Source organism: Adiantum capillus-veneris, chromosome 11 (genome assembly GCF_014529385.1).
Source record: "Adiantum capillus-veneris isolate H3 chromosome 11, ASM1452938v2, whole genome shotgun sequence".
Lineage (NCBI taxonomy): Eukaryota > Viridiplantae > Streptophyta > Polypodiopsida > Polypodiales > Pteridaceae > Adiantum > Adiantum capillus-veneris.
The window spans coordinates 52,269,268-52,294,236 of NC_140941.1; the positions used below are offsets into that span (position 1 = coordinate 52,269,268).

Genomic DNA, 24,969 nt, shown 5'->3' on the forward strand with positions numbered 1-24,969 from the left:
TAGTAGAAATAAAGAATCAATGCTTTTTGCCCCAAGTTAAAGAGGCGGAGCTATTGATGCTTTTCCCATAGTATTTTCTGATGGTAAAGTAAGAATAGGTTACCCTTGAGAAAAATAATAGGATGAGATAGAAGGCTCATTATTATACCTAAATATGCATATGTACATTATAGGAAATATAATTTTGTATCTAAAAAATTACAAGATAACTCTTGTAGCATGCGTTCCCACTATGTACGTGTCACAACACGACAACGCAGTGCTTGTTGAGCGGACATGCCGTGTGCAAGAGACTTCATGCGCTAAAATCCATTAAAATTTGGTTATTGTTGATCATTGGGCAGTGATTGGGTGCCAATATCTTGGTCTTCATGGGCCATTTTCTCTTAGAGCTGCAGTCAATAGATAGACAAATATTCAATATCATTGGCAAATATATATTCTTACGATTCAACAGTCTCACAGATGCAGAATATAACAACTTCTCGTTCACAGGGAAAGTGCACGGAATCCACTAAATCAAACCACAACAAATGCGACTAATTGAACCACAAGGCAAATTTGAAATACTGACAGCTAAATGTTAAATTTTAAATGACTAAAGATAATTGACTCAATTAGATAAACTATTTCAAACCAGATAATACACTGCAATAAAAAATAGAAAACCCTGGACAAGACTTATGTATATCATAGAAATCTTTAAATCGGATAAAATGATGGTGCAAGTTCAACAAGGGGACGTTGGACAGGGTTAGGGTCTGTCTTTAAATGTTCTTTGAAAAATATCAAAACGTCAGAAGCATTCCTTCTTTGTTCCCGCTCTTTTAACTTCATCCAACAATCTACTTTAATTCGAATAGCCCTCATAACATCTTCGTCCGGGTGGTGAAAAACTTCTTCTAGAAAATAAAATTTTATGGTTGCACTCCAAAAATCTGCCAGCATGTCGAATAGGTAGCCCAATGCATAAATGTCGCTCGCTTTTCCGTATGCATTTGTGCACCGTGGATCGTATAGTTTGGGAGAAATCCACGGTCTCTTAGCCACCTCGGCATTCCCTGCTCTCTCTACATCCAAAACTATTTCGTCCGACTGTGCGCTTGGATGCAGATAATTATTTGCTACGCACTTAGCTGGTGTTCTCAGCATCATACCCCAATCAATGATGTCGACACGGGGTTTATTGGCACGAGTAAATTCCAACATTATGTTGAACGGGTGCAGGTCACTGTGCACTATACCGGCCGAGTGGGCAGCCGCAACGCCGTCGATTCAGGTATGAAAAATGGCCAGCATCTGCTCGATCATTGCTTTGATCTGCACCGTATCTATCTCGCTTACAAGAATATTTGCTACAGGCAATGACCTCTAGCCGTGTTGTAGACTATGCATGTGTCCTTTGAACAATCCATGAGCGAATGGTAAGCAACACATCATGTCGCCACCGATACCATTTTAGTATGGGAATATCGTGATCCAAGGAGCTTCGGTAGTAAACCCAATGCACCTTACACTGGAGGGGTGAAGTGTTTGCATTCTTTGCTCTGTCTGAAAGCTGTCAAATTTTGCCTCACCCCCTCCCTTGTAACATTTTTCCACATATGTAATGTGGTTTGGACAAAACGAGATGCCTTTGATGGTGTACAATGTGCACACATTGAAGGATCTTGTTCCAATCCCATTACCTTCTACCAAGGCTTTGTGAGGGATGCCGACAAGATGAGTGCACTTTGCATTCCAAGCTGTGCACATGATTGTATCGGTGCCGCTGGTATCAAATCGACCTCCCAAAACTGCTTGCGCATCTTGGGCCATCTTCAATCTCTTGGGTAAGGCTGCTCGGTCCTCCGCTTTCACACGCTTCATTTTTACCTTCTGTTCTTCCCACAATTTATCCCAAAGCTCTAATTTTGACATGTCGTAGGCAGGTGGGATATCTTTCTTTAAGTCTCTGCAACGTACTTTTGTATTGCCTAACACTGTCCTAACCTTGTGGTGGAGGTCAAATTCTTGTATCCTTGCTGGAAGCAACAACTCATATTGGCCTTCAAGTCGCAACCTACGCTTTGTGTTTTCCCATATAGCGCTAGTGAGGTCTTTGATGTAGACATCGCTTTCACTAATCTGTTGTATGAGATCAGCTGCACATGATGAGATTTCCAAAATACATTCTTTACGAATGGCACGCATAATACATTTCTTTTCATCTACCGCCATATTTCCACTGGACAATAAAAAACAACATATCAAATACAAATACATGGTTGCAAATGACAGTAACACTCTCATACTATTTCAGGTAAACCCTTAACCACCACTTGAAGACTTTAAGAAATGTGTAAGGAAATATTGATAAAAATTGAAAACAATCTTGACTTAAAATTGCAATCTGTTACACGTGTAAAATGCAGATCAAACAAGTGGTCTATAAGAACTTAATTCAAATCAAACAATACATGTTAACAATCTGGCACATTTCAGCATATATTGAATTTTTAACTTATATTTTTCTCTGTGCACACAAATTAATTCAAACAAAGCACACACCGACTTAAAAACTTGAAAAACATTTAAAACATTGGAAGTATACAAATTGAACTAGCAAATTGTGTTCACACACTTTTTAACATAGAATTTATGTAAATGTAACAATAAAAAAAACGATGATAATTGATGCTCCTTAAAAAGATACAAAAGAATATTTAACATGCAAATTGTGTGCATTTAGATTTTTAGAGAGAATTTATGTAAATGAAGAATTAAAAATTGCGATAATGCTTGAGAGTCCTTTAAAAAGATAAAAGAAAGAATATTTAACATGCAATGTGTGTGCAAATACTTTTTTACATATAATTTATAAAAATGGAGCATTTAAAACAACGATGATTGATAAATAAAGTATTCTTTTGAATATGATTATCTAGTATATAATTTTAAATGGACAATTAAAAACAACAAAAGTCAAACAATTCATACATTTTGTATATGAAATACTCTTCACAGCCGCGTTACCGACCAAGTATTTCATATACTTAATACTTGAAACATTAACTGCACATGCATATACAAATTATATGACGTTCATACGGCCAGGTTAACGACATGAACGCCACATTTATACAAAAACAAATGCTTCTAATAAACGACACTCTATTAGCCGCGTTCATTAGGGAAAATTTGGACTCACAAAGGGGCCCTATAAGGAGTTTGATTTCCTCTCTCATGTCGAAAATGGACGTGCGATAAACTTTTTGCAAATCAACTCTAAACTTGGCGGAGATTTGACAGTTAGAATCTCCTCTTCAAGCTCTTTCTAATGATATATAGCACGCCACAAGATTCCTCATAATTTGAAAGATTCTATTGGTTATTGTTTAGATTCTAGACGGAGTTGTCACGTCATAAGAGAATAAAAAATAGAATCTTTCAAAATATGAAGAATCTCATGACGTGCTATATATCAATAGAAAGAGCTTGAAGAGTAGATTCTAATTGTCAAATCTCCGCCAAGTTTAGATTTGATTTGCAAAAATTTTACCGCACGCTCGTTTTGAACATGAGAGAGGAAGTCAAACTCCTTATAAGGCCTCTTTGTGAGTCCAGATTTTCCCTAATGATCGATCGAGTGTCGCTGAATCTAGGGAGAAACAATAGCTTGCATACGAACGTCATATATTCGCATTACCGATCGATGCCCATATGGTTTTGGGGAAAGGGGAAGGGAAGTTGACTTACCATAAGAATACTAGATTTGCCACGTTATCGACGTAGTACCCAAACAGTAAGCCAATACTTACCACAAGGACACCATCTTCCCCGCATCACCGAGGTGATGCCCCCGTGATAAGCATTGTTCCGTAGAACAGCTTACACACACACTCCCATTGTGTGGTAAGATACCTTATTACTGTCGCGCAATACGACAAAAGATACGCTATCACACAACGCATACACACACACAACACATACCCGGAGCGTGTGGTTAGGTACTTTGCTGCTGTCACGCATTGCGATGCAGAGCACGCTCCCACACAACCCCCCCCCCCCCCCCTCTCTCTCTCTCTCTCTCTCTCTCTCTCTCTCAGAAGATGAAAGCAAGAAATAACACCCAGTGGGCCCGATCGGGCCCGCGTATATATAATTTTGCGAGCCCGTCGGGCTTGTTCGTATCCTCGACGGGGGTCTATAGGTCCTCCTTAATCGGATTTTGTGTGATTATGTTTAGTGTAATCATGTAAATGTGTCAATAAGCTTGTGATCACACAAATTTGTTGTAATTACGTAAATATTAAATCAGTGGCTATCATGACTGAGTTTTTGGCATCTTAAAAGATAGTGAGTGAAAGATTTTCATGGTCTAATGTATCTCCTATTGTGAAAATGTCGATGGTCTTTGATGCAATTGATACATGTTGTGTTGATCCAGATGCCATGCATTTCGCAAATGCCATGGATGATGCATTGACTATGCAGATTATTTCTTTACATGAGGATACACATGAAGGAGATCCATGCTTGTCCAAAGAGCTTCAATTGCTAGTATGCCTATTATTGGATGTAGTGGTGCACCTTCTATGATGGGTAAGAGAGGTCCCCCTCCAAAGCGTATCAATATTGTGGATCGAGGCCATCGGCCAAAGGTTGATTTGGTTTTTGATAGAAATGCTGGCCAAGAGACATGTAGCAATTTCCATATTATTGATGCCGTACATGAGAGCAAGCATGCTCCAAATAAGGGATACAAGCTTGTGAGAAGCAAGTTGTTAAGAATGGTAGACCTTTAGATATGCAAGAGTTAGATGAATCTGGAGATGAGTGTGAATATGAACTTCTAGAAGCATTTTGGTCAAATTGCAGGGGGTGCTAAAACAAATTGCAGATGAATAGCCTGTTGGATTGTATGGACTCTTGGTCAAAAGAGATCGAGTTTTTGTTGGTGAAGAAACAAACAGTAACATATAGTGAAGCGCCTTTATTAAAAAAGGGGTGGTAGTACATCAGCTTTATTTGAATTTATCATGCAGGAGAGGTGATGTCGGCTAATGAAGGCGGATGCATGATGGGAGGAGAGAACTGTGTAAGCACTTAAGGTGAGGAATGGCAGGCTCACATAGATTGAATGAAAGCGACAATGAGAGGGGGCTGGAGTGCCTTTATAAACGAGGGGTAGTGGCGTTGTAGCAGCACACAAAGAAGAGAGAGAGAGAGAGAGAGAGAGAGAGAGAGAGAGAGACGAGAGCCAATTGCTAGTCCTGTAGAATATCGATCAGAGAAGAGGAGAGGATATGGAGGGGGCAAGATCAATGAAGGGGGGGATGTGGGTAGTGCTGGCCATGATTGTGATGAGTGTGTTGATAGTGGGGGCGAGGGCGGGGAACGCGGTGATAAACGAGTCGGAGACGGCCATCTCAATACAGCAGGCGAGTGTGAACGCGGTGAGCAACAACGAGAGCACTGTGGTGGTGGCGCAGAATACGACGATGGAGCTGCCAGAGGGCTTTGCGGACGCCAGCGTCATGGTGCGCAATGAGGCCACGGGAGGCGTCTTCGGGCCCATCAGCCTTAGCCAGGACGATGCCATGCTGGTGCAGTCCAGCTCGTCAGGCTCGGTAACCAATGTGGTGTCCGTCCTGCTGGGCACCGTCGTGGAGGGCACCCTCACTGCCCTCCGCAAGCTCGTTGACGACCTCTAATCCCTCCGCCGCCGCCCCCCCCCCCCCCCCCCCCCCCCCCCCCCCCCCCCCCTTCTTCCTCTCCCTCTCCCTCTCCCAATGTCCTCCCCGCCGCTGATAAAGACGTTTGTACCTTGTTGATCCGACATACTGCATTTTCCCTCGAGTCAATTCTTAGTCTTTTCCTTCTTCTTTTATTTTGCTATGACAAATTTTCAGCGCACACGGTGAAGACTCCTTGACATTTTAAAACAAAATGTTGAAAAGCGAGTCTGGGTGGTTTTTTTAAATGAAGGACCCGAGTATGTGGTCCCAATCTTCGCAGCAGGTCAAATTGATTAGAATCTGCGAAGATGCTGCTGTAGTTTTGAAGGAAAAGAAGGATAAGGAGCCACGTGTAGAGAGAGAGAGAGAGAGAGAGAGAGAGAGAGAGAGAGAGAGAGAAAGAGAGACGGCTTGTGTCAAAATGCGCGTGGACAGAGGCGGCAGCCATCCGAGGTCCATGCTCTGCAGACGGCAAGCGTGCGACCCTCCAAGCTGAGCACGAGAGGAGATTCAGTGCCAGACGAGGAAGGCACGGTTGTGCGTAGAGCTCTCTCTCTCTCTCTCTCTCTCTCTCTCTGTGTGTGTGTGTGTGTGTGCAGGGGGGGATCCCGTCAAACTGTGTACAGGTGGTGTTGTGGCCATGGAGAGCACGTTTGTGCTTCGTTATGCTTGCATCAACATCTGTGTCGCTTGAATCAAACATTCTATGTGCTGTCACAAATTCGGACTCCAGCCCACTGAACCCATCTCAATGAAGCACAGCGACTGCTTCTCTGTCCTGACGCAGAGCATCCCACTGTAGCCAGCGCTGAAATAGCCAGGCCTCCTCGTCTGTGCTCTGACAGATTTGGAGTGCACGTAGAGGACTCGACTGAAAGCACCCAAATGATTGCGCGAGGAAAACACACCCAGCAGGACTTTTCCTTCTAGCGCAAATTTCGGCGGCGAATGTACCGGGCTAATAAATTAACGCGGGGGCAGTTAGACCCAATATGTCACTTCATTTTAAATCCCAAACTTTGGAATTAGGAGAGATTCTCCTACAAAACTTAGTGGTTATTCACACAAAGATAGCTGTCTGTGTGTGTGCACGCGCATGCACGTGTGTAAATCGTGGCAACAAGCAACTCTCTCTCACAACTTGCTCCATCGAATCTAGGAAAGAAGCAAATTATAAGACCCTTCCTTATACGAAGGTAAGGCCTTTCGCTATATATGTGCTGCTCTGATCCATGCCACAACCAGAGTGCCCTCCTTTTGCTCCTCCTCCTCCTCACCAACTGCTCGACTTGGATGCAAGCTAGGCATATTGCCACATGCACAAATTTTCGCGGGGTCCCCTACCTCATCTGCATGCACAATGCTCATCCATATTCTGGAATGTGTCTCTCTCTCTCTTTTTTTCATGTGCTTGTTAGAGCTCCACTCTCTCTCTCTCTCTCTCATGCTCATGTGCCTAGCAGTGTTGTATCTCGTTGTCTCTGTCTCGCTCATGCGCTAATTGACAGATAATTATGGGAGGAGCGCTTTGCTCACCTACGAAGGGAGTTCAACTACTCGAGGCAAGAGTGATAGTTGAAGGTGAGATTGCTACTCAAGGGCTAAAGTGGAGAGGGAGGGAAGACACCGTAGGCAAAGGAAGGGGGACTACAAGGGAGGAAGCAAGGGGGTGGGGGGGGGTGTTTTTAACTAATTTCTTGTTTAAAAGGGATCCATTATGTCTCCCCAATCTTCAAAAAATAACAAGTGAAAGGGTCACGGTGGCCTTCTAAAAAACAATAGGAAAGTGATAAAATCATTAGGTTGAGTTCAACTCCTAGTAAAGGGAAGAAAAACTAGTGAAATATGTGAGATAAAAAATCGTGAAAATTTTAAGTTTCTGTTGGAATTTCTGGCTTGCTTCTTTGTGAGAAAAAAACTCGGCCTACCACAGCTTAATAAAAGAGACTTTCCCAAATGTTGACTTGAATTAAGTTATAGAATGCAAGAAAGTCAAGCCATGTGAGGCAGTGGAACGAAATGTAAAATAAAAAAAACTCATCAAAGTATATATATATATATATATGTGTGTGTGTGAATATATATATATATATATATATATCATTACAACACGTTGCGCAGAAATCGACGCAAGTATCGATGAAATAGTTAGTTTTAAAACTAAAAAGCGTTGAAATAGGCCTTGGAAGAGACGCCGGTTTCATAACGTTGGAATGACCATCGATATACATGACGTCGGAACAGGCTTCCAAGTAACCGTCGGAATGCACTATGAAATAAGCATCGATATTTCTATAGCATATTACGACGCTGAATTAGAAATTGGTATCGACGCTCATACCATACTCTGTACCAATGACCAAGCCTGCGAATTTTCTTTGGGCATAAAGGGCTGGGAACTGATGCTACATGTACTGTAGCAAAAGAAAATAGCCCTCTCTGCCTAAAAAAATTAGCAAAATTGTAAGAATAACATAATCACAAAATCAAAAGCTTGATCATGGCATAACAACATAATTATAACCATAATTAAAACATGAGTCGAAAATTGTAAAACCATAAACATAACTTGTTTGTCATATCATAACCATTACCATAACTTGTTTGTCATACCATAACCATAACAGCCATACCATCATTGCACAACCAAAACCATCATTGCACAATCATAACCATAACCATAACCACAACCATCACATGATTGTTATACCATCATAGCAAAACCATAATCATCACATGATTGCCATACCATCATTCCACAACCATAACCATAACCATAACCATCACATGGTTACCATACCATCATAGCAAAACCATAACCTTAAGTTGACTCTCAAACCTTAACCATAACATTTGTGCCATACTGAATAGTAACTTTAATTTTGAGTTCTATGGATGAATATCTGACGAGCATTGCTGTTAAATTGTTGATTATTCGTTCAAAAATCTTTGTATGCCATATGAAGAATCCATTGTAAAAAGCTTCTTTGAATGCCAACATATTGCTTGATAGCAAGAATATGCATCTGGCATAGAAGCTGTAAAGGACTTCTTCTGAAGGTTGGCCACTTAAATCATAGCATAAGCCTTGGTTACATTCTAAAAAGGACATCCATGTGGCTCCTGCTTGTTCAGGCTCATGAAGAACTTGGACACATGTGAGCAGCATTCTGCAAATTTTAAATATCATTGCACAAGAGAGGTCACAGAGGCTCTTGAAGAAGTTCATGGCGCACGCTAGGGTTTTCACCATGTATTCCTCATTTATCGATCCTTGCTTTGGAGCTGGCAGTTTTGGGTAGTTAAGCCAAGTTGGCCTTTTCTTCTTTAGTGTTTCATGTGCTTTCCATGTCCTTACCTTTGATACAGGACATAATGTTAGGTTTTTTTGGATGGATGTCGGTGCCCTTGTAAACAGTATCAGATACCTTGAGTTTTTGTTGAGCCAATTCTTCCTCCATGTAGGGTGGAGAGCATCTGACCCCTCTTCTTGCATATCATTGTAGAGTCTTTCTTTTACTTGCAATAGCTCCACCTCTATCGAAGGATAAGGATATGACTATTGATGCCACTGAGAATTGGTTTGATTGGGAGTGAGCTGAGTTACATTGACGGAGTGAAGGAATCTCAATTCCCAACCCATACCCGCTTTCCATTTAGCATCCACTTCATGAAAAATCTACTCTTTAAGTGCAACTTCTTCAGCTTTAGAGAGTTGGACCATTGGCACTTGTTCCTCCTCTATGATTGGTACCTGGAATTGAGAACTTTCTATCTGTCTTTTAGTTGGTTGTGTTTCTATTTTTGCAAAGGAGATTGATGGTATCTCTAGATTTGGCTCTTCAAATGTACTTGCCTCCTCTTGAGTGTCCAGACTTCCTTCTCTCAGCAGCAACTAATTGGATTTCTTTAATTCCTCTATCTCTTTAATAAACTGCTCTTCCCTTTGCATACGCCTTAGGGCAAGGTTTCTTCTTTGTTCTTGCTCCAGCTTCAACTCAAGCTCAAAGTCTTTGTTCCTCTTTTCTAAAGTCTCGTACACTTCAACAGTCCCCTTGAGTGAAGCTACTCTTGGGTTTTCCCTTATTTTCTTTAGAAATGCCGCTTGGTCATTGATTCTCTGCTTTGAGTATCGCAAAGATACATTTGCTACATTCAACTGTACCTGGGGCTTTTGTACTAACAAAGTAGTGCTCATGAGTTCATGTGTTACTTTAGTCAGTTGTTGGTCTTTGCGTTTACAAGCATCTGATAACTTTGTGAGAAGCTCCCCTAATTCTTCCATTTCCTTTTGTTGCTTTTCCTTGACGCTTTGGTGTTTTTCTACCTCGTTCTTGAGCTCTTTGATTTGGCCTTGAAGATTTTCAATGATATTCATCCTGTCTTCAAGCTCGCCTTGGAGATTCAAGTTCTTAAGCTTTAGCATTGCGGCTAAGAGCTGTTGTTTGCATTCTCTCCATCATTAGTTAAATATGCTGTGCATATTCCTTAACTTGGATGATAACTTCATCCGTTGTTTTCCACTCTTTGAATTCTATTTGAGGCTCTTTAGAAGGTCCAGCCTCCTCTTTGTTTGTTTCCTTGGACTGTTCTTGATTGTCTTCCTCCTCTTTTTTCTCATCTCCTTAATTTTATTTCTCCACCTTCATGTGATTTGTGAGTTGATGAAGGGCTTTGACTAGGAAAAGGTTGATCTTCTTGTTCGGTATTGGGTGAGGGTGGTCGTGGAGACATCTCTCTCTGTTTCTGCTGTGGTTCATTTGGTTTCCCATTTCTACTTGCTATGGTTAAGTATGGAGCCCGATTTACCCCTTGTAATTTTTTTTAAAAAAATGCACATTTGTAAGGCCCCCGTTATGAGAAGAAACCATCGTTCATGAAGAAAAATAATTCTCCGAAAACCAAAATTGACATGGCTAGTCTCGAGACTGGCTTCACGGGAATATTATGGTCAAAAGTGGTCGAAAAACGACCGATCGGTTGGCAGATGGTCAATGGACGATGGTCAAAAGTCAATGGCCGATGGGTGGTTGCTGAATTCAATGGCCAGTGGCCGATTTCAAGATGGACTTGTCTTCTCAACTCATTACATTGCAACCAAACATGGGAGTTGGTTGTGTTGCCTGAAGGTAAGCGAGCACTTCATAACAAATGGGTGTACAAGCTCAAGGAAGAAGGCGGTGGGAAGAAAAGGCTTGTGTTAAGCCGTATGGCTGCTCATGATTTAAATCTCGAGCAAATGGATGTAAATACGGCATTCCCTCATAGTGACTTAGAGGAGGAAATTTACATGCTTCAACCAAAGGGGTATGAAGTAAGGGGTAAGGAGAAAATGGTTTGGAGATTAAAGAAGAGATTGTATGGTTTAAAGTAAGCATCAAGACAATGGTACTTGAAGTTGAATCAATGGATGCTAGACCATGGGTTCAAAAGATGCAACTCAGATCATTGTGTCTACACAAAGAATTTGCAGGGAGATGGTAAGTTCATTATCATGATGTTGTATAATGATGACATGCTGATTGCAAGTGCTAACATGCAGGACATCAAAGACCTAAAAGAGGAGCTGTCTAAATCTTTTTCAATGAAAGATTTAGGTGTTGCAAAGAGGATACTTGGTATGAAGATATCAAGGGACAGGACGAAGAAGACAATAAAGCAATCTCAAGTGGATTACATCAAGAAGGTACTAGAAAGTTTTGCAATGAAGAATACGGTCTCTACGCCTTTGGCTGGCCAGTTTAAACTAACCAATGATATGTGTTCAAAGACAGAAGTGGAGATAGCCTATATGGATAAAGTTCCATATGCTGCAACGGTAGATTCTCTTATGTATGCTATGGTCTGGACAAGGTCAAACATTGTACATGTAGTGGGAGTTGTAAGTAGGTTCATGGACAACCCAAGTAAAGAGCACTGGCAAGCTGCGAAGTGGATACTTAGGTATCTGAAAGGGACAACAAAAAATCCTTTGTATTTTGGAGGAACTAATATTTTTCTTCAAGGGTATGCTGATGCAGATATGGCAGGTGAAAAAGATACTCAAAGGAGCACTACTTTCTATGTCTTCATGGCTAAAGGCACAATAGTAAGCTTGGCTTCAAAGTTGTAGAAAGTGGTCTCACTTTCTACCACGGAAGCAGAGTATGTAGCAATGATAGAGGCAAGCAAAGAAATTATGTGGCTTCATAGATTCTTAGAAGAGCTTGGATTCAAACAAGACAATTGTATCTTGTACAGTGATAGCCAAAGCGCTATCCATATTGCAAAGAACTCAGCCTTTTATTCAAGGACAAAGCACATTGAGGTGAGATATCACTTCATATGCACACTTTTGGAAGCGGGACATCTAAAGCTAGGAAAGGCGCATACAAGTGAAAATCTTGCAGACATGTTTACAAAGGTGGTCAACAAGGAGAAGTTGAGCTTTTTCTCATCTTCAACCAACATTCAAGGATAAGAAGCCAAGATGGAAATCAATCACTGGTTTGGTTTGAATATCAATCTCCAAATGGGAGATCGTTAAGTATGGAGACTGATTTACCCCTTGTAATTTTTTGTGTTAAAAATGCACATTTGAAAGGCCTCCGTTAAGAGGAGAGGCCATCGTGCATGAAGAAAAATCACTCGTTGGAAACCAAAAGTTTCACAGTCAATCTCAACAAAATTTTCACGCCGGAATATTTCTTTTTGTCGGAATTTTATGGTCAGACGGGCGGCTGGAAAGTGGTCAGAAAACCGTCAATCGTTTGGCCAATTGGCTAGTGGGGCCGGTGGTCGAAATTCAATGGCCGGTGGCGGATTTCAAAGGCAGAATTATCTTCTCAAGGGATGCCACACATGGGCGGATTGGAGGGTCCAATTTGGACTTATCAACACAAGGGCGGTTACACACGGTGATAGACCGCTTTTGGTGTGTACAAAGTAGCGTTTATATGCATGGTCATATATACAAAAATATGTAAATATATGAATTTGGGAGCTTTGCAAACTGGTTTCAAGTTCAAAAAAGATGCAACGTGTACACATTGTGAATAGGCAGGTTCACATGCTAACAGTCGGACACATGTACATGCCTGGATAGGGTATCGGGGCCTTGGATATGGTTCTAGGTGGCTTATTTTGAATCTAGAGAATGTTTTTGAGCTTTCTAGAATGTAAATAATACAAGCGACAAGTATGGGTACTCTCATCCCGTTCGAGAAGTTTGTGACATGCAGTAACTGTCTATTTATGGTGCCTGATCTGTGGTGATGCGTGCACCTCCCTAGAAGCGGTAAAAAATAGAATGTGGGGATGTGGCAAAGTGATTTGGGTATCAAGGATCAAGCGTACAAAATTTGGTGAGTTTTGGAGTTTGTTTGGGGTTTTTTCCACGAAAAAACACCCGCCTTGGGTCAAAACTGGCCAAAACAGGGTCAAAAAAGGACAAAAATGGTGTGAAAAGGCTTCAATTTTCTAGATTAGTGACTCTGCCGTGAGTGCTTGGGCTGAAGGAGAATTTTGAAAGCCAAGTCTTGGCACTTTCACCTCTCTGTGTGGGCATGGAAGCAGGGTTCCTACAAGTGGTCTAGTGCAGTCCCGTAGCGTTTGCATCCTGTTTTCAAGTGTGTGGAGGAGTGAATGAGATCTTTCTCTTTTACTTGGGAGAGTCTATGGAATTTCTAAGGTTTCCATGGATGTGTGTGTGTGAGGAATTGAGGGAAGAAGGTGCGGCTTTCTGCAAGACTATGTGACCCTGTATTGGTGCCATTAGGGTTGGCGCTACTACAAAGAGTCCAACAGACTGGAGTTTGGTGAAGGATTTGCTATGGTTTGAGAGTGGCCTTTTGTGTCTGGAGTTTTTGACTTTGTGATGGTTTTTCTTGTATATTTTGGTCACCATCAAGTGTGATTTCAAGTGTTGATAAACTCGACTCACCTTGTAGTGTTTGTGGGCAGACAAGGGCATGTAGGTCGAGGCGTTTCGAGTTTGAATCAAGCTTGTGGGTAGTGTTTTTATTGATCTCTTGAGTGGTGGTGTGTGTGGGTTTGAATTTAAGCAAATTCCTTGTGGTGTGTTGAGTTGTCTGGGTGTGTGAGTGTGCACACGACGTCTTTTGCTCCATCATCTTTGGCGATCCCGCTGGGGAGCGAAATTGAGCCGATTGTACACCCAGGTGAAGCGGTTTTGCTGTGAAGTTCGAGCTTCATTGAAGAAAAGTGGTGGTTTGGTTGAGATGCAAGACTTCAACTTTTGTGGAGTTACGCAACGGAGAAGAAAATCTGAAGAGATGGCTTATAGTCGGCCAGTGTTCACAGGGAAGGAGGATGTGAAGGATTGGATTGCGGACTCGAGTGGCATACGCTTGATATGCACATTGTGAATGATGAAGCAAAGCTTCATGTGTTTCCTCTTGCGCTCAAAGGAGAAGCTCAGGAGTGGTTTGAAGGTTTAGAGGAAGACAAAAAGCAAACATGAGAGCCGGTGAAGCTGGTGACAGGAGCAAAACGAACCCCGAACCCCCGACGGCCTATAAAACACCGGGGACCGACTGGAGCGCCTCGAGCCTGTCATGGTAAAGCAAACAGGGGGCACCACCTAGCTTCAGCGGCTAGGACGCAAACAACACACCACCATAAAAAAATTTTCATCCAAGAGAGATGGATGCTTGGGAGTAATGATGAAAAGGAAAGGGAATAAGATCAAGTGAGAGAGAGAGAGAGAGAGAGTGAGGGAGGGGGTATAGCGGCTTAGTACTTAGGCATCACAAAAGGATGGCGAATCCACACACCCTTCACACATACACAAGCTCACTCCAAAACACAAGACTAGGTGGCGATTCCGCACACCTCACATGGGCAAAACATTGCAAGAAAACATACTCACAAAATCTCAAGCTTTATTTAGAGAATTAGGCGATGAAATGGGGAGCATAGGGTAGGGGAATGAGAAGGGAGAGAGTGGTAGAGCACACGGCGGATAGGTGGGAGTTGATGGCGAAGACTCGCACGAGGATTATGGCCATCATCCTTCATTTAGTTGCCCTTCATCTTCCATAGCCAAGGGTGTAGAGGTCATGCTCAAGACAAGCATGGTGATTGCGGTGATGGTGATGGTGTGGGTGTGGGTGTGTGCACTAGGCACACACAGTGCATAGTGTGTTCTTTGGTGATGTTGTGTGTGTGTGTGTGTGTGCACTAGGCACACACAGTGCATAGTGTACTCTTTGGTGATGGTGTGTGTGTGTGTGTGTGCACTAGGCACACACAGTGCATAGTGTACTCTTTGGTGATGGTGTGTGTGTGTGTGTGTGTGCACTAGGCACACAGAGTGCATAGTGTACTCTTTGGTGATGGTGTGTGTGTCTTTAGTGTGATAGTGACCCCTCTTTATATAGGGGGGGAAGGGGGAGAGATTCTAGAATTTAGAAATGAAGAAATCATTATCTACATAGGCCATGTGACTGTGGGCCCCACTTGTCTGGCTGTGTGTATATGTGCCAAAACAGTAGTCTCATGAGAGAGAGACTAAGAGAGAGAGATGGGCTGATGAAAAAAATGAGAGATGACATGGAGAATAAATTAATTACAAGAGGGGAGAGAGGGGAGTGTGTTCAGAGGTGAATCTGTGTGCAGATTTGTGTGAACACAAGAAAAATCAGGTAACCACCGGGTGGGGATGGGTTTGTGGGCACCTTTTTCAGTGAAACTGAGTGTGTGTGAGTGTGGGGGAGGTTATTTAGCTACAAGAAAAGAGACATGGCGCCCTTTAGAGAGAGAGGGGGATATTTGGGTCATGGGATATGATAGGAGAGAGAAAGGGGGGGTGGGGTATACTATTTTGGAAGATATGATAAGTTGCATGTGAGTTAGGGTGCATTATTGGTGAGTTAGAATGCATTATTGGTGAGAGGTGGGGTAGCTTGAGGGGAGAGAGAAAGGAGAAAGGACAAGGGGAAGAGAAAGGGGGTTGACCTTTTGAGTGGAGGAGAGGAAAAGGGACACACGGCGGGGCATCAGTGAAGAAAAAGGAGGCAAGGTGGGGATGGGCTGCCCCGCAGGCATGAGGTGGCCTATTTTACCTTTTTCATATATTTACATAATTATACTTTATTGTTTTTTCTTACTTTTCCAATGCCTTTTATCACTCCCTCCCTAAGAGGAGGTTTCCATGGGGTGGGGACGAGAGAAGAGGGGTATGGGAGCTTGGCTTATGAAAAGCCCCCATCATTAGCCCTCCCCTTTTGGCTAGAGGCATTCATGTCTCTAGCTCTGTTTCTTCTTCCGCTTAGCTATAGGATCCGATATCGAGTTGCCTTCTGGACTAGCCATTCCATTTGGCCATTGGTGAGATTTCTGGGATATTCATGAATCTGTAACAGGTCCGAGTGATAACTTGTTCCTTGGAATAGTGTCGGTTGATTAAAGGGGAAGCCCATGGCTTCCAGAACTTTGTGCCAGTGTCCTCCTGGATCCCAAGTGAAAAATAGGATCATTCTCTGCAGTGTCCAAAGAATAAAATTTGCATGCCAAATTGGACCAAATTTGTAACCACCAGTAGCGAGAGGGGAAATGAGCATCTTGGCTCCTTTAAAGACAAAACCGAAAATTATGATTCCCAAGAGTGTACCAAGAATCCACCATATATGGACGCGTTGTTGGTGTGGTGAGCTCAAGTTGTCTTCAGAGTCCTGCTTACTGCCTTGACTAGAAAAAACTACAAGCATATCATGCTTCTTTTGGGTGTGCTCAAACATGTCAGCTTCCTTTACTGATGCTAATAGCAAGCCACCTACCTTGCGGCTTAAATTCAAGCATAATCCACTTACCTTTCTCCAAAGAGAGGATGCACTATTTGTAATTGTACTAAATTGCGAATGAGGTCTTCATTCGCGCATTCTATTAGGCTTTTGTCTATCCATGGTCCTTTGCTCTTATCTCCATGCTGATCTTATCTCTATATGTTAGAGCAGCTAGCCATAGCCATAGGTCTGATGCATCCCATGCAAACACAATGTTGTGTTGTGGAGGAGTTTGGAACATCCTTAAAAGGTTGGCAGCATATTGATCATCAAACTTACTCTGAACACCCTCACATAAACTGGAGGCATTACCCATCTCCAAGTTTATAACACCCTTCAGTAGACTAGAGGCATTACCCATCTCTAAGTCTATAACACTACACAATAAAATCTTGCTCGGCTGCCAAGCCTCTGCAGAAATATCCAACTCCAAACCTTCAGTCATACTTACCTCTTTGTTATGGTCCTCTAGTGAAACTTCCTTGATGCAAGATTCCTTTAGCTTGCTACACTGTCCTGTGTCCATGCTGGTGCACAGGCTTCCGTTTTCAAAGCCCTCCCCTTTGCTTGATATGTTGTCCATCTTCTGCAAAGCCTTGCTAGCAGGCTGGTCTTCCTCTTCTCTTGTATCTTTCATGCCCTTTGCATTCCTCTTACTCTGACGAGGCCTAATCAAGACTTTACACCTTCTTACCCTTACTGCCCAATGCTGTCGATTGATCGCTTTGGTGCCTATTTCATTCAAGGTTAAAGATGTACTCACATTTGTAACACAATTTTTTTTACTTACCTCCCCCACCTGGGTAGCATCTTTTGATTCTTTAACCTCTTGTTCCACTGCTTCAGTTCTTTGAATAAACTTCTCGCTTGATCCTTCTTCGGTTACCGTCATCTTGACCTCTTCTGCAAGACCAATGATACTTGGTGTGCGGGTACCAATTGATGGTGGGCGTAGGATGATTGTAAGTGGTGATTGTGGCGGACGTAGAATTTGTATTGGTGGGTCTGGTGCTTGGGGTGGGGGTGTTCTTTCTCTAGGGGGTGACAATTGGTTCCTCCTACCTTCTCTATTATAGTTTTGTTGTGGTTTGAAACAGTAGTACATACCGTGACCATCTTCTCTATAGTTGTAGCAATGATACTCCCTGTTTTGTCGTCGTGCTCTTCCAGGGTCTTGATCTCTTTCTTGACTCCTCCCTTGCTGTATTAAGTGGACAGACAAACTCTGCAGTTGGTCAGTAATATGGGCCAACATATCTTTTTGGTCATCTCTTACCCCAAGAGCCGGTGGTGGTGGTGGAATGGTGGTTGTCGTAGTTGCTGGTCGACGCGATGTTCCTTATTCAGTTGACTCGGTTTCTTTGGCTTTCATTCGCAGCTTCTTGTCTTTAAGGCGAGCAATCTCAACGGCTAACTGGTACGTAGCCGAGAATCTACCTTTCACCTTCTCCTTGAGAAGCGGCCATAAGCCATGCGTGAACCGATCTTTTTTTAGGAAATCGGGTGCAGCTCCCCCCCTAGCCAGTGACTCAACCCACCGTTCCCACAAATCCACAAATTTGGACTCATAGGTGGCATATTCTAAAAGACCCTCCTGCTTCAACTCTCTCAACTTGTCCCACAACTTTTCTGAAGTGGTACCTCCCCCAAAGCGCCTCTTAAAAGCGGTTTTTAAGGGTTCCTAGTCATCCTTGGTTGCTTGTGGAAGTGCATTGTACCATGATCTAGCTTCTAGCTTCATGAGATGCTTAAAGATTCTAACCCGGGATTCATTCGTATCTTTGTTTCTCACTACACATGCTACTGCAAAGTCATCTAGGAAGTTTGTTACCAAATCCTCCCCCTTCTTTCCTTTAAATGTTGGAAATGCTTCACTTGCCATGATTAGTGAGAGAGAGCTAGAAATACACTGCTTAACTTGCAAAAGTTTTTTTCTTTGTTACAAGGAGGCATGTATACCCTCTTATACTAGAACATAGATTAAAACTTCAAACGGTACATTGCCTTGTACCAAAGGTAAGACAAATGGTTGATCTGATGCCAGAACCTCCAAAAACCGCTCCCCACCCGGCATGGTGTCAATGACGTGCTGGTAGTGAGTCTTCAAATCCAGTATTACCTTGATTGAGCGTACACGTGTTTGTATGTGTGATCTGTCTTGAGGTAGGTTGTACTGATTCATGTGAAGCTTAGAGGTGCTTAGTCACTATCCAAGCTTGTGGGAGAGGGTGGTGTTCTTTCCTGAAACAAACTTAGTAGATCCCTAGTTTCTCTAGTGAGAGTGTGAGCCAATGCTTCCGTTATCTGTGCTGCAGCATCAGGTGCGACTTGAAAACTGACTGTGATAATTACCTCGGTGACTTGAGTTATCCGATTCTCAAAGTAGAATAGTGTTGATTCTCTATTGTGTAGAGCTCCTTCCATTTTGTTTTTGTGGGTTGGTTGTAGGTTGCGGACATGGTTTCGACCTTCTCCTTCTTCTTCTTGGCACTTGGCCTATGTATATCCACTGGGTTTGGCGTGTTGGTTGACTCTCCCACTGCAAATCGATTACCGTTACGCCTGGCACTCGAGCTTCGATGGAGATGCGGAGTTCGTCTAGTTGTGCTTGGAGCTCTTCTTCTTCTGTCGTCCAATTAGCAAATCTTGCTAGCCATTCATCCATTCACAATAGTTTAAGGGTTTCAGTGTTGTAAACTGAAGGTCTTGAGTTCGATCCTCAGTGGGGGCACCAAATGACGGGAGCAAAGCGAACCCCAAACCCCCGACGGCCTCTAAAACACCGGGGACCGAATGGAGTGCCTCGAGCCTGTCATGGTAAAGCAAACAGGGGGCACCACCTAGCTTCAGCGGCTAGGACGCAAACAACACACCACCATAACAAAGTTTTCATCCAAGAGAGATGGATGCTTGGGAGTAATGATGAGAAGGAAAGGGAATAAGATCAAGTGAGAGAGAGAGAGAGAGAGTGAGGGAGGGGATATAGCGGCTCAGTACTTAGGAATCACAAAAGGATGGCGAATCCGCACACCCTTCACACATACACAAGCTCACTCCAAAACACAAGACTAGGTGGAGATTCCCCGCACCTCACATGGGCAAAACATTGCAAGAAAACATACTCACAAAACCTCAAGCTTTATTTAGAGAATTAGGCGATGAAATGGGGAGCATAGGGTAGGGGAATGAGAAGGGAGAGAGTGGTAGAGCACACGGAGGATAGCTAGGAGTTGATGGCGAAGACTCGCACGAGGATTATGGACATCATCCTTCATTTAGTTGCCCTTCATCTTCCATAGCCAAGGGTGTAGAGGTCATGCTCAAGACAAGCATGGTGATTGCGGTGATGGTGATGGTGTGGGTGTGTGTGTGTGCACTAGACACACACAGTGCATACTGTGTTCTTTGGTGATGTTGTGTGTGTGTGTGTGTGCACTAGGCACACACAGTGCATAGTGTACTCTTTGGTGATGGTGTGTGTGTGTGCGTGCACTAGGCACACACAGTGCATAGTGTACTCTTTGGTGATGGTGTGTGTGTCTTTAGTGTGATAGTGACCCCTCTTTATATAGGGGAGGAAGGGGGAGAAATTCTATAATTTAGAAATGAAGAAATCATTATCTACATAGGCCATGTGACTGTGGGCCCCACTTGTCTGGCTGTGTGTATATGTGCCAAAACAGTAGTCTCATGAGAGAGAGACTAAGAGAGAGAGATGGGCTGACGAAAAAAAGTGAGAGATGACATGGAGAATAAAGTAATTACAAGAGGGGAGAGAGGGGAGTGTGTTCAGAGGTGAATCTGTGTGCAGATGTGTGTGAACACAAGAAAAATCAGGTAACCACCGGGTGGGGATGGGTCTGTGGGCACCTTTTTCAGTGAAACTGAGTGTGTGTGAGTGTGGGGGAGGTTATTTAGCTACAAGACAAGAGACATGGCACCATTTAGAGAGAGAGTGGGGTGTTTGGGTCATGGGATATGATAGGAGAGAGAAAGGGGGGGTGGGGTATACTATTTTGGAAGATATGATAAGTTGCATGTGAGTTAGGGTGCATTATTAGTGAGTTAGAATGCATTATTGGTGAGAGGTGGGGTAGCTTGAGGGGAGAGAGAAAGGAGAAAGGACAAGGGGAAGAGAGAGGGGGTTGACCTTTTGAGTGGAGGAGAGGAAAAGGGACACACGGCGGGGCATCAGTGAAGAAAAAGGAGGCAAGGTGGGGATGGGCTGCCCCGCAGGCATGAGGTGGCCTATTTTACCTTTCTCATATATTTACATAATCATAATTTAATTTTTTTTCTTGCTTTTCCAATGCCTTTTATCACTCCCTCCCTAAGAGGAGGTTTCCATGGGGTGGGGACGAGAGAAGAGGGGTATGGGAGCTTGGCTTGTGAAAAGCCCCCATCACTGGCAATTTTTGACATGTTTGGGACGAAACTTATTGCAATAGAAGTGACAACAAAATTGAGAGGTTTGCAGCAAGATGTTGATGCTAACTTTAAAGAGTTCTTGCAACACTTCAAAGGACTTTGGATTCAATAAGAGGCGGCATCCCAAGTAACTCCAAGGGATTTCTTTAAAGTGCCTCAGTTTATGGATTTTCTTCATCTAAGTGTAAGGGAGAAGGTCGATCAAGATGAGCCTGCTGCATTCAAAAGAGCTGTGCAAATTGCCGAGGCCAACAAGATCAAGAAGATCAAGAGAAGGTGGGAGAATGGCATGACACACACGAAGCCAGTTGTGGTGCAGCCAATGGTCCCTGTGGCAACGGATGATAGAGTGGAGTGAGTGGTTGAAGGTCTAGATCCCATTACAGCCTGGGTTTTGCATGATCTTGTCGGTCAGTTGCAAGAATTAAGAATTAACATAATGAATAGGAACCAAAGAGAAGAGCGGCCAACTGGGAGAGGTAGGGGACGAAGTCTACAAGGTAGATGCTACAATTGTGATGAAGATGGTCACTACGCCTCTGATTGTCCTGAACCACCAAGAGAGAGAGGAGGGATATACCCCTTATATGGACGTGGTCGAGGGAGAATAGAAGAATATCATCAAGAGCGGGCACTAGAAGCATCACTGCCGCAACAACAACCACAACTGTTGCCTAGACATGGAGAAGGTAGATCTATTAACATCATTACCCTTGACCATCAAGATGTGGATATTTGGGCCAGGCATGTTAGGGAGAAAGAGACAGAAGAAGAGAGGGAAACAAGAGCAAGGAAAGGAAAGGCTTGTAATGGAATTGATATTTCTATTGATTATTTCACCAGACAGATGGAAAAGACTTGACCGAGCTAGGCCTATGCATACGAAAATATATTTCACGTATTATTCAAGTGCTTTCTATGAGCTTTGGCCATTTATGACCGGCCGACTAGTTTATAATCACTTTGAACATTTAAGAAATCTATAAATGAAATACGTGCCAGAGGGAAATGGTCACTCTTGCACGGGGGGAGATTGCACTCAGTGTCTACGTTGCCCTTCTCATATCTCCTCTCTTCTCTCTTGCTGCACTGGCGTAGCACTCCACTTTAGGAGGTGCGCCTGCACGTGCTCTCTCAATCTCTCTCGTTGTCTGCCTCTCTCTGTTCGTGTATCTTGCGATCATGCGACCACCTGATTGTGCCAGGTATGCCGATTAGTCTGTTTTATGATGTTTATTGTGTTATTTTGGGTATTTTGCAGGGTAGCTATGCTCCCGTTTGTAGCAGTGGTATCAGAGCGTGGGCTACGCTCAAACAATTGACGATTTCAATAATAAAAAGATAAGTGCAATTACATAATTTTGTTTTGCTTCATCTAATTTTATTGTTTTATTAATTCTTGATAAACATAATTTTTGTAAACTTTAAAAATCTATATATAATTAAGGATAAATACTCTGATTCATATTTTGATGAGGAAAATCCATACAATTAAGATAATTATAATTATGATACTTTATGGGAACGGATCTGTAGGAATTGCATGGTAATTAATTTTTTGCTTTTGGTTTATTATGATGGAGTCATTTTCTTCTGGGTGTGATTGAGAATTAGCACATACGAGTTCCAGATTATCGAGGCCTAGTAGATAATGGATTTGAACGTTCATAGAGAAGAAGATTAATGTACTAAACCGAAGGAGAGCAAACCATGAAGTAGGTTTAGAGACGTTGAAACATGATAGGCACTTGGTCTTAGAATGTATGGAGAAGAAGAAGATTCTTTGTTCATCTACATTGCAAGCACTGAAACCGGTTTCTCTTCACCCCTTAGCAACCGCATGACGCATCCCTAGGACAAGCTAAAGGCTAAAGGGTGATAATATATGTATATATATATAATTTATTTATTTATTTTATCACAGAAAGAAACCGAGACTCTGTCGTCTTCTGTTGCACGTACACCACCTGGCAAGGGACGCAATAGAGTGAAGAAGGAAGAAAAAGAAGTGTATTTTGACATCGTCATAAGATTCTCCAAGGGCACAAGCCCTTGAGCTTCCATCTACAACTGAGCGACAGTCGCAGCTGCTACGGAAATGGAAATGGCAACAACCATGACATCAACTTCTTAGAATTGTGTGTGCTTGCATGGAGGTGCCTACCCTCAACCACACAATCACCTTTTTGGCTCCAATTGTTAAAGGCCAGTCAAACTAGACTCCATGCAATCGTTGCGACAAGCACATGCAGCCATATCTCTCTCTCTTTCCTTCTCTCTCTCTCTCTCTCCCTCTTGTTTGCTGTTGGCGCCAGCACCCTGCCTGATATCTCTCTCTCTCTCTCTATCTCTTCCTCTTCTCCCACTCACCCTTGCCGCCATGCACTGTTGGGTACTTCAATTCCAGCCTTTTTGAGGCTCTACTTGCACCAACCTACACCACACATCAACACGTTAGCCTGGGGCTCAGTTTCTCAACCACTACTGCAGCTGCTTACCCTTTAATCTCACTCCAATTCTCTCTCTCTCTCTCTCTCTCTCTCTCTCTCTCTCTCTCTCTCTCTCTCTCTCTCTCTCTCTCTATCTATCTATCTCTCTTTCCTCAGCCGCCACAGAAACTTCGAGTCTCTTTCTCCCTCTCCCTCTTGTTTGTTGCCCATGCCTGCATGCACAGGGCGGCTGCCTACTCTATCAACCCTCTGTCTCTTGAGTAGCAAACCAGATTTCTCTCTCCCTCTCATGTAGTAATTTCCATGTAGCCAACCCCCACCACCCTCAACTGCAGCCGCCATGCAATCTTTCTCTCTCTCTAATCAACCGCCGTCATGACTATGCCTTCATTTACTCACCAGGCCAGCCGACCCATCAACCGCCCCCATACATAGACACCCACAGAACAGCGTTCGCCGTCTTTTTATCTCCCGATATCTCTCTTTGTCTCTCCGGTCTTACTAGAACAACCCTCCCTCGTAAAACTCTCTCTCTCCCCTCCGTCCCAAGGAAGCTCCACGTGCACACACGCGAGAGATGGTTGACATCCTGACCAAGACACTTGCGGGAGTGGGAAGGCACCTAGTGTCGCCATGTCCAAGAGAGCACCTATCTGTAGAGCTATGTTTGTGAGCTCTCCCACCTCCATCTGCTGTAGCGTCGCCTCGATCAGTAGATAGATGTGTGTGCTTGCAAGCAACTAAATTTGAGCACCTGCAAAGAATCAGCAGTGGTAGAAATAAGCAAGAAGTTGGGCAGCCAACAGTTAGAGCCTCCTTCTGTAGCCTCTTCTCAGACCTTGACGAAGCCCCTGTGGTTGAAAACGATGAAGCCAAGCTCAATCACTGTTCTCGGGTTGATTCCCTGCACTACCGTAGCTCCCGGCCTCGAGACGGCCCCAGCTAGGTCACTATTAAAACTTAGTCCTTGCTCCCGCCCAACTCTAGAAAGAAGAAAAAGTGTCATTGATGTGTCAAAAAGGTGAGAGAGAGAGAGAGACACTCTCCCTCTACTCTCTCTCACCCAACTTACTACTCCCGCTTCCTCTCCTCCATCTCCATGGACGGTACTGCTTGATTTCCCTCATCACTGGCGCATCCCGTGGACTTGGTCTCGAGTTTGGCCAGTACGTCCTCTTCATCTTCAGTTCGTAAGCTACAGCAAACCCACTACAATCGGCATTGTACTCTTTGGTGGATGCCACAAGCTACAACCTCTCGTGCAGATCACCTTACTCATCACCTGCCTCCACTAGCTCCCTACTAATGGCTACCCCATCCTCTGCTTCGGGTGAACTCGCCATGGCCAACAACCAACCCTATGCAGGCACCATAAACCTCTCTCTCTCTCTCTCTCTTCGTCCTACCACTATGATTCCGTACCGCGGCGGCCATTGAGGAAATCTTTGGCGACCCTTGACATACTTTCTCAGATGCACGCCCGCTAATGGGCATCCATGAGAATCGACGACGACAATGACGATTTTAGCCTGACGAATTTAGGGCTTTCATTTAGTCTTTTTACTTTACTTCATTTTATTTTGTACC

At 43.4% G+C, this 24,969-nt stretch overlaps 1 protein-coding gene across 1 annotated transcript; it reads left to right on the forward strand.

Moving 5' to 3' along the window:
* The first annotated feature begins 5,205 nt into the window (after positions 1–5,205).
* Positions 5,206–5,729, forward strand: LOC147447231 (uncharacterized). The gene has a single exon (XM_086524283.1). It carries the CDS (start codon positions 5,289–5,291, stop codon positions 5,694–5,696), a length of 408 nt encoding a protein of 135 aa, XP_086380409.1. The 5' UTR covers positions 5,206–5,288; the 3' UTR covers positions 5,697–5,729.
* The last annotated feature ends 19,240 nt before the right edge of the window (positions 5,730–24,969 follow it).